At 36.5% G+C, this 11,019-nt stretch overlaps 2 protein-coding genes across 2 annotated transcripts; both read left to right on the top strand.

Moving 5' to 3' along the window:
- Window positions 1–167: 167 nt before the first annotated feature.
- Window positions 168–5,599, top strand: Icmt (isoprenylcysteine carboxylmethyltransferase ste14). The gene is made up of 6 exons (XM_076121935.1): window positions 168–564; window positions 947–1,205; window positions 1,857–1,966; window positions 2,411–2,518; window positions 2,855–3,075; window positions 3,512–5,599. The coding sequence occupies exons 1-5, from the start codon at window positions 349–351 to the stop codon at window positions 3,071–3,073; spliced, it is 912 nt and encodes a 303-aa protein (XP_075978050.1). The 5' UTR covers window positions 168–348; the 3' UTR covers window positions 3,074–3,075; window positions 3,512–5,599.
- Window positions 5,600–6,905: 1,306 nt separating this feature from the next.
- On the top strand, window positions 6,906–9,760 carry LOC142977836 (uncharacterized). Its single transcript, XM_076121934.1, has 5 exons — window positions 6,906–7,048; window positions 7,630–8,155; window positions 8,533–8,806; window positions 9,194–9,334; window positions 9,573–9,760. The coding sequence occupies exons 1-5, from the start codon at window positions 7,003–7,005 to the stop codon at window positions 9,720–9,722; spliced, it is 1,137 nt and encodes a 378-aa protein (XP_075978049.1). The 5' UTR covers window positions 6,906–7,002; the 3' UTR covers window positions 9,723–9,760.
- Window positions 9,761–11,019: the final 1,259 nt, after the last annotated feature.

The raw sequence follows: 11,019 nt of genomic DNA, 5'->3' as shown, positions 1-11,019 counted from the left end.
TAATACAGGTCCATTAACAATTTATAATAATTAGCAAAGAAAACTTTTGTTCTCAATTTGTAAATTGTTCATACATCATACATGTCACACATGTAATCTAATAAATGTTCGACCTTACTATCTGACGTAGAACGGATTGTAATATTAATTGCTGTCAATGTCCAAATGACAATCAAGTGACATAAATCTCAGAGGACTTGCGGAAAATGTTATTTTCATGTTAATGTTGAGGAAAATTCGCAACTTTTCAATGATTGCTTGCAAAAAATACCGGGATATGGTTTAAAATTAACGAGGGCAAGCAATAACCGTTCATATAACACCAGTTTTCAGGTTACACTCCGCAAAATGGATCTGTTAAGGTGGAAAAATATTTGTCCCGGCGGAAAACAGGCGATAATATGTTTTACAGTGTCTGCATTAATATTTACGATATCGTTCTTCTCGGGAAGTGTTCTTGGGTTCTCTTCGGAGCTATGGGCGTTAACATATTGGGGCCCGGCGTTGTATTTTTGTCTATTTAACTTCATTTTGAGATACTGCTACACGGGTTTCATTTACGAGGTAAGATTTTCTTATTAGATTAGCTAAAATAATTTTGTAATTGAAAACTGAATCTTTGCTTACAATGGTATGCATTTTAGTAATTAATTGAGCACAGTAATCACTGTGTGAGTAATTGGGCTTCTAAATAACATCTGGGTTAAGATGAGTCATGATGATTTTAATAAAATCATCTAAATGATGTGAGGAATAATGTTAGCAATGTGTTTTTATGTGTTAACATATAAAAGATGTTTTTTGCGTGGATGTATATTAACATTCTTTAAAAATACTAATTGATGTACCTATATTAACGTTCCTAATAAATAAACCACCATACTATAAAATTACTTAAACAACCTTGAGTAAACAAACCTTGAAGTATATATATCTTTAATTTCAGGTGTCAATCCGATCAGCATTCCTCGGAGCAGCATTCTCCCTGGGCTTGTACCTCACCACATTTGACAATGGCTGGAGAGTCTTTGGTCTCTACACCATGATATTATCCATGTTCCATTTCTCGGAGTTCCTGTCTGTAGCACTGACCAACCCCAGGACTCTGACGATAGACTCATTTATACTGAACCATAGTGTTCAGTACGGGCTTGCTGCGGTCGCTAGCTGGATTGAATGGGCTGTGGAGTACTATTTCTTCCCCAGTGAGTATTTTTTTCTTAAACAAAAGCTTAACCTGTGGTCTGCAGACCACTGGGATCTCACGAGTATGTTTCGCATATAATGGGGTTGGCACTGATCAGTGCTTCAGCATACCAGAAGATAAAAGAAAAAAGAGAAAAAGTGATTTATTATTATTTATTAAAAATTGGCTGTTAGGCTGTCAGCTAGTACATAATAATATGGAGTAAACTAAAATCGGTACTTTTGTTACATTATTTATTCAACCTACTATTTGTGTAGGGCTTCTTTGCCTTGATTATGCAGTCAAACCAAGGCTTTGATATCTATTATATCACCTGCTATACATAGAATAATTATAATGCTATTACTTTCCCTTCCTGGTTGCTTGTTGATGTTTAGCATTGGGCCAGAAGGGCACATAGCTTTGTAGGTAATTTGACATACAATAGGTACTAATTCCCTCTGTATAATATATTATAGTACTATTTAAACATATTACCACAAGATTATTTAAGCTAAATTATATTATCTAGTACATGCATTAGGTGGCCACCTTGTTCAAGTCACCAATTTTTAACCAATGACTGTCCCACTGCTGGGCAAATTACTAAACCAATGCAAAATCTGTCTTTTTATTTTTGTGCCACTGTAAATGACATTATTTGTTACAGATATGAAGAGTTTCTTCTGGGTGTCAGCAATAGGTGTTATAACATGTATCACAGGAGAGATGCTCAGAAAATCTGCTATGTTCACAGCCAGGACCAACTTCAATCATACTGTAAGATATATTTTTAAGCAGTCACATAATTTAAATTTTAATTTACTCTCACCACACCCTCAATGGCTAAAACTATTACAAATTTTTCAAACAACTGTAAACTTTAGACTACAGACGGCAGTGTGAAGTGTCTGCACTTGCCACGACAATTTGAACTCGCGTATTGTTTAGACTGTAGTCATACAGAGCAGCATATTCCATCGTTCTATGTCGTCATGCTCTTCGACATTAGGTGTCTTTACACACACGCTCTTTCGCGCGTGAAACACCAAAGAAAAGAGCGCGCGCCGCGTCCATCTGTCCGCGCCGTATTGTGTGTGTAAAAACACCTATTGAAACATAGACATGTCGACATGCAGCTGCCGGTATGAATTAGTCTACAATTCTACCTTTTGTTATGAATTATTTCTTCACTGTATAATGAGAACCCATAATTTGCCACAGGTGCAGTTTGTAAAGCGACCAGATCATAGGCTGGTGACGCATGGCGTGTACTCTCTCTGTCGACACCCCAGCTATGTCGGCTGGTTCTACTGGTCTATTGGCACACAGGTACAATAACTATATATATTTTAATATGTCTCACGTAATAGTCGTAATACTAGCTGACCCACACGGTTCCATTAGTTTAAACTTTCATCGCCTCAGTGATATTTGGGAAAAGTAACATGTGTTTGACTTAGTCGTGAACTATATCCATGCTTAAGTCCATAAATATTTTCCATTATGTAGTTTTTATGTAAAACAAAAACAAATCCTCACAAATTTTCGCATTTATACTTTTATACAACGTCATAAGGTATCATCTGTATCATCCCTTTCTAAATTCAAGGAATAAAGTATAATAAGACTGAATATTCCTGAACCATAACTAATATTTTTTTCCAGCTCACTCTTCTAAACCCAGTATGCATAATCATCTACACGCTAGCCTCGTGGGCGTTCTTCCGTGAACGCGTGTACGCCGAGGAGCTGACACTGCTCACGTTCTTTGGGCCGGAGTACGTCGCCTACCAGGACAAGGTGCCCACCGGTCTGCCCTTCATACCAGGATACACTGCACAGAATAACGCACAGAAGGTTAAAGAGGACCATTGGAGTTATTGAAGGTATGTGCTAATAATAATTTTCTTTTAAGGCTTTTGTTTAAGGTTAATGTTTTTATCTTAGAAAAGACCAAAGTTTTAATTTATCGCGGTTTCGTTTTTCGTCAAAGAAGTGTAAACCTTAAAATTCTTATCGCGTTTAGGTCCTGTTAGCGATTTTGTGTTATAGAAAAAACTTTTCTTGTACAAGGAAAAGCTCTTGTTTTGCGAGTACTTTTTGGAGATTTACATTCTCAGTCATGTGTCTAATTTAAGCTATGATATCGATGTACTTTGAATATACTTTTAAACAGACTGTAGTCGACATGAAACTGCAAACCATAAGTGCAGCGATATGCGATGCGATGATATGTATAAGACCAATTTCAATAATGGCGACGACTACTGTTATTATATATATTAATATTTAAATCATTACATATTTGTTTTATGTTTACAGATTGCAACAAAGAAGTTTTTTATCAACATCTAGTCGGATTCAGATATACATAATGTAATATGTAAGTCAGCATGTTTTTTACAAGACAAAAATATAACGTGTCGTAAACTATCGTAACCTTGCTATAATATTTTTGTTATACAAATATTGTAATTTGTATAACAAAAAATATTATAGCAAGGTTACGATAGCGTTTTAAAACGACTACTGATGTAAAAAGGTATCGTAATTTAAAAATGCAGAAGAACAGATGCTATTTTATAATTTTTCCTCATAATTTGTATAGATAGATAGATAATACTGTTTAAAGTTATTTAACACTCTCATGCATTCATAGATTTTTGTTAAGTAGTATTATACAGAGTGTAACTTAATTACTTTTAACAAATTGGGCACCCATCATTTAGATGTCTGCTCCAACGGGTGTTTAACCCATTGTTGCTTTAACAACCAGTGAAGAAACTAACAATAAGCGTCGCAAATACTTTTAGAAATGACCTTAAATAGAGCATTGAGATGTCAGTTAAAGATTTTACTAACGACATAGTTCTATCTTGAGTTCAGTGTAGAACTGTTTTCTCTAGAAAATGCTAGTTATAACTTTTATAGATTACTAAACAGTTTTTGTAAAATAGTTCTTTAAATAATGAACAAATTATTCTAAATAAAAAATAGCAATAAAATAAAAAGTATAAAAGTACATTCACATTATCGCCTTATAACAAAATGGTGGTTTTTGTTACAATATAAATAAAAATATTTTTAAAAACACTTGTCATACATGCATTTAGTTACCATTAGTAAAGACCTACTATAGTTTAGTTATTTAGATATTCATTGGATAAAATTTAATATAATATTGTCCTGGCTAATGTTAGATCATAGTGGCCTGTTTAAAAACGAGCCAAAATTTGCATTTTTGTAGTGGTATATTGTGTGCACAATACACAGATACACTCTCTATTCCATCAATATCTTAGCCCGGTTACACGGTCTGCGGCACGAAAGATTGTAAGTAACCTCTTTTAACATTCTTTGGGCAATCATTATTAAGGATTTTTTGGCCAATCTAAGACAACTGAACTATAGTAGATTTTTATAATTATTACAATTTGTTAACTTCTTGCTGGACAATTAATCGACTGTTGTAATAATGTGCCCAAGAGTGGGACAGTGATTGATTACTAAAAAACGTTGTAAAATATAAATATTTACAAATTTTACAATTTCTATTATAATAGAGGAAATTATTGTAAATATAGGTAAGCATTTCTTGTTATACAATGCATTTAAATTAATAATATCTAATGTTTTAATCGACCACAAAAGATTAGTTATTGATGTTTCAACACTAAACATGTCTCAACTTTAAGTAAAGCTTTAAATATCACATTGCCTCTATCATATTGAACTATATTTTAGGACAGAAATACTGTGTGCTGCTTAAAATTGAGTGATGTTTAAATTTTCACCTTGCTATTAAGGCCATAGCATTAAATGGGAACATGCGGGACATAGAATCATCTGCAAGATAATGACATGACATGTGTTAACTAAGAACAACGAAAACTATTTAAAATTGACTATGGTCAACAACTTTCTCTTGTGGTCGATGGTCTTCTTTAGCTTAGCTTAGATATTGCGGCTTTGAAATTAATAAAAAAAATCTTTATTTACCCAGTTCTAGAATCTGCAAAACTGTTTTTGTTTAGTTTCTTTCACTAGCACCGGCTGATATATCCGAGGATTCGATTTCGTGCCCATTGCCCATATTTTGTCTAAAATATAAGAAAGACATTGTGGATAATCAAAATTTACATATTGGGTCTTAAATTTAAATGGAATCCTCGCGAATATCAAGCATTGGCTGTGAAAAGATATATATTTTTTGTTTTAAACCAGAATGATTTTTAGACATTGCAACACCAAGACAGTTGGATGTAAAAGATTCTAATATAAAATATGGGTACTTACAATACGCTGTATTTATTTGTATAAGATATCGCAATATTGTAATAAATGCTTGTGTGTAAAGGTTGTGAATGTCTGAACAAATGAATCAAATTAAATATTTTGAATTATTGTAAACTCGATGTTTTTTTTACACACAAACAAATATTTTGTATACAAACACGTATTCTGATTTGATAATTCTGACATACCTACACTACTCAGCTTTTATCTGTAACTTAATTGATTTGTGGAGGAACGAGGTGATCATGTTCCTCCAACCAAAGGGAGGATCCTCCGACCAGGCGAGGTGATCATGCCTGGTGGGCCTAGGCTGCCCGACTGATGTAGTCGGGAACTTGTATATATAGTCAGTTGCAGTGCAAACTTCGATAGCGCGATTCAGGACTTGTGACGTCAGTCACACTGCGCTTGGTGGTTGGTTGCGCGCTGGTCCCAGTAGATGTCGCTGTATGTAGCGAGCCGCTACATCACTCCCCCTCAGACCGTAGGTCGATCTTCTCTTCATGTCAGGCAGTCTCTCCAGTGCCATGCATTGATGAGTTCCAGTGAGTCGGAACTGTATGCCGCTAGTCCCAGTGAGTCGGAGAGGTGCGGTGTGCGGTGTGCGGTGTGCGGTGTGCGGTGTGCGGTGTGCGGTGTGCGGTGAAGTGTCCCCAGTGAGTCGGGGCGAGGTGCTCGTTGTCTGCGGTGAGTTGAGACGAAGCGTTGCGGTGCCCTGGGTGCGTCAGAGTAGCGTGACGATGATGCCCAGGTTGGATGCCGCTGAGGCCGTAGGGTATGCCAGTCATGTGCGTGAGCGACATGTTCGTGGAGTGCCCTGGTGTGGCCGAAGATGCTGGCTGGAGTTGTACGACTGCTGCTGTAGGGATGAGGAGTGATGAGGGTGCGAAGGTTTTGCTGCTGCTGGTCTGATCTTCGTGAAGGCTGCTTCCAATCACGTCGGGGTCACCACTGTGGAGGAACGAGGTGATCATGTTCCTCCAACCAAAGGGAGGATCCTCCGACCAGGCGAGGTGATCATGCCTGGTGGGCCTAGGCTGCCCGACTGATGTAGTCGGGAACTTGTATATATAGTCAGTTGCAGTGCAAACTTCGATAGCGCGATTCAGGACTTGTGACGTCAGTCACACTGCGCTTGGTGGTTGGTTGCGCGCTGGTCCCAGTAGATGTCGCTGTATGTAGCGAGCCGCTACAGATTTATAAAGATTTCCCAGAATAATAAGTATTTTATATAATCGGAAATATATGGACGAAACTTCGATCAGTAGATATAAAATTTGTGTACACGCACGTGTACGCAAATGCGTACGAGGAAATAATAATTGCGTGTGCGTGCGCCTACGTCTACGTCGTACAAAATTCGCTAAACATTGCACTATAAAAAAATACGGTTAATTTGTAAAATCTTGAAATGCACAACCTACACACACTTTCAAGTTAAACTACAGTTAGCGAGTTCTAGTGTGTGATGTAAACATAGCACATTGTGTAACAAACACTGCACATTATCGGCACAGATGTCGAACGTAGTGGTCTACGTGTTCCTATTAGATCAATTAATGGGTGAGTAACTGCTTACTTTGTTTTGTACCGTAGAATTCTGGAAAATTTGGGGTTGATTTGGTTATAGAAATAAGCTCGCATAAATAGCTAGCGACGAGTTCGTTTTTCGGGTTTTTGATACTAAATATCGCTATGAATAAAATTGTAGCTTTTCAAATAGTGTAATTGACCTTAAACACGCCCATTTCTTTCCATTTTAAAGCAATCCCTGTATTCAAAAGTAACTCCGTTCTACCGCCACTTTATATTTGACATTGAATTAGTAAGTTTTTGTAAAACTTTATACACATACATCACTATAAAGGGCAATGCAGAGATAACAACAAAATTATACGTACTTACAGTTGAAAGACTTTTAAAAGTAGGATGGCGGTTTGGTATCTCCTTTACAGTAAGAAAAGCTGCTTCTAAAAAGTATTTTTAATTCTAACTTATCGAGCAACCCTATTAAACTGATATTCTGTTCAAAGTTAAATAAAATTTCGAGTGCATTATAAAAAGAATACTAGGCATGTATCTGAGTTATATCATGGAATCTTAAACTTCGGACAAATTTAATTGTTTGGTTTTTTGGTAAACAGGTTTCTACAATTCTCTAAATGAAACGGTGATAAATAACACGCCGAATAACTACAGTAGTTACACGCCAGTATTACGACAATGTGACATCGGCATATCAGATCAAATCCTGAGAGCGATTGGAAAACAGCTAGAAGTTGATATAGTGCCTACGTTTAAATCTAACTCTAAAGAAAAACCTTCTTCGCTCTTGAAAGACTCCGGTAACGATTCACAAGATGACGAATACAACGCTATGCTTGAAGCAACTTTACCTGATACAAATGTCGACGATTTTTTTGAAAAACCAACCTATTTACAAACCGATGATTCGAGTCAAGTTTTTCGTCGTACTTTTAATGAAAATAAACCAAATATTACTGAACGGAAGAATGATACGTCAGTGAAAAGCGCGCCATTTTTGGTGGCCATATTTGAAACTCTGTCAAATGTGACTGCACAAACTTGCGCGGGAACGTTGATCGCGCCTCAATGGGTGCTCACTGCAGCTAACTGCATCAATATATTGAGTAATTTGTATGCCAATAGGTAAGTACAACTAGATGAGATTATAGCTAACACTATAGAGGACGCAAGGAGACGTTAATATTTGGGACTCAAAAACATAAAAATGATACAATACGTATATACGTACGATAGAACCTACCCTTTAAACTCCGTTAATATCAAGATTAATATTACTTGTTCTATAGATTTGATATCATCAGCCTAAACTCAAAAAATATTTTGCAAACAGAGGTTCTGCATCTCAGACTGGACTTTATATGTATCCTGGTTATGACAGAACACTGAACAGCATAGATTATTGATTATATTGAAGGTTCATTTTATTCACCAAGATCTAAAAACACGTCTACATTCCACCAACAGTTTTATATTTCATCTCAAAGCAACATCTATTCCAGCACAAACTTATCAGACCACCAATCCCTCTACACAATAGTAGCGGGCGCAGTAGACCCTCTAATAGACGGTTCAGCCCACAACGTGACCTCAGTACTCCAACACCACGGCTTTGTGGGCAACTCCTCGCTGAACAGGCGCAGTATACACGTGGAGATAGGTCCTTATCTTGCCATGATGAGGATAGAGCCGGTGTTCGAAGGTGCCGGGATGGCGCTAGTGGATCATGAGGTGAAGAAAGGCGCTGTTGTTATTTATGGATGGATTTTGAGTAAGGTATGATTGTGTTTTGTATTTTTAATTAATGATACTTGATTATGTGTCAACCTTGTGTTATTGAAGGCCGGGAGATATAGATGGTCGATATCTAAAATACTATTAGGTAGATTCCTTTAAATATTCATGTGGGTTAACATAGATTAATATGTAACGCCATTTTCAAGCTTTTACTCTGATATTTATGTTGCAAGTTATATTTAATTATATTGACTACCTAAAGCAGTCAGATTTTTCGTAAAATAGTGAAGCCATTGCAACGAAAAATACCCCTGTTATACTTTTTATATAGAGCTGTATAATGAGGGGCTTAATGCCAAAGGTATTACCCACTTAATATAACACTCGTTCCTATTGAATGACTATTAAAGTTTCTGTTAATTTCAGAATGAATCAGGGTTAGATACGTTGAGCCTCAAGTCCATATCAGCGTCGATCCTAAGCTCGGCGGAGTGCCAAGCGATGTATAGTTACAACAACAATGACGTCATATGTTTGCTGAGTGACAAGGCAGCGAATATCACGCAGGTAATTCTTAATAACAGGAACACTTTTTTTTTACCAAAAAGAGGTTGTAAGCAAAACAACGACGCTGCTGAAACAGCTGGTGGTTTGTTTCTTAAATATTTAAGTAGAGGCGCTGATTAAAACTTTTATTTTACTTAAACACCAAGAATTTTATTTAATTAACTATTTTACGCAAAACAAAGCTTTAATTTATCCTTTTTTAGCATTAGCATTAGCAAACTCTCATTATATTTTACAGTTAAGTTCAGGAGGTCCAGTTATATTGGAGCAGAATGGTGAATTGAAGATGTTAGCGGTGGCGCAGACTGACGAGCACGTGTTCATTGCGTACCCATTACACGTGCACATCGACTGGATCAATAGAATACTTAATAATAAAGAATTGTGATCAAATTCACTGGCTTTTATTAAGGACAGAAGTTTTGTAAAGTAGTGCCATCTAGCGTCGAATAGAAGAATAAACTAGTTAAACTTTGCACAACTAGATGTCGCAAATAAATATTTACATTCCGAAGATTTAAGTTAGATATTATTTTTATCAACCACATATAACACACTTTGTAAACATCTACAAACCCTGTTAAAATGCTGTACGAATATTGACTAGTGAATGCAATCCCGATATCGCGGGATCCCGATCTCCCGAGATCCCGTGTATTTTTTCGGGATCAATCCCGAAGCATAATATGACGAGATCCCGTTCGGGATTGTCGGAGAGGGCATTTTCAGCAGTTGGCTACATTGCAATAGACTTAAGATGCCGATTAGAAGCTCGTACTATTGATACACTTTGTATTTTAAGAGGCTACTTTCAAAATGCCATGTGATTGCTTTTTATTTTGATCTCCTGGAGCTACACCTACTTTTTTGATTATGTTCATGTTATTACACCTGTTAATTATGTTACGTTGTTAGTAATATTGAAAAATAAAGGCTTTTATTTTCTTTCAAATAATAATTTATTGCATTCACCACACTATCACACACATATTACATTAAACAAGCCGTTCGAATTGTATTATTTTTACTAACTAGACGGGATCCCGAAAATCTCGGGATTCCGCGGGATTGATATTTCTGATCGCGAGGGATCTCGAGTTGACGATCTCGAGTCGGGATTGCATTCCCTAATATTGACCATTATTTCTGGACTCAATAAAATTTCAGGCCTTACGACACTGCCCATTCCAGGAATCAAATAGGTACATTGCTTTAAGATGCAGTCACATTCAATACTAAAACAATACGTAACAAAAAACCATCACCACTCGTTATAGAAAATAACAGTCATGTCCACTATTCGGACAACATCATCATCTGCCTAGTCTTTCTTTCAACTATGTTGGAGTCGGCTTCCAGTCTCACCGGATGCACCATACCATGGAGCGACTGCCTATCTGACCTCTACAACCCAGTTACCTGGGTTATAACACGATATACTCTAAACGATAGTATCAAGTGTAATAGCTCAGATCATCGTAGTAACATATTATATCACAAGCCTATTACGAAATATCACAATATCAATAATAAACAATAATAAAAATGTCGTCATTATTTAGAAAGCATGTTACGTGTGTTATTTAGAGGCGATTGTTCATTGTTTTTGAACAATAATAACATAACGGACGATCATTACCGTCTAGTCGCCTATTATATTACTTGGCTAGACGATTACCTATATT

This window comes from Anticarsia gemmatalis, chromosome 13 (genome assembly GCF_050436995.1).
Source record: "Anticarsia gemmatalis isolate Benzon Research Colony breed Stoneville strain chromosome 13, ilAntGemm2 primary, whole genome shotgun sequence".
Classification (NCBI taxonomy): domain Eukaryota; kingdom Metazoa; phylum Arthropoda; class Insecta; order Lepidoptera; family Erebidae; genus Anticarsia; species Anticarsia gemmatalis.
The sequence above is the reverse complement of the archived record's forward strand: the minus strand, read 5'-3'. Positions and strand labels throughout refer to the sequence as shown.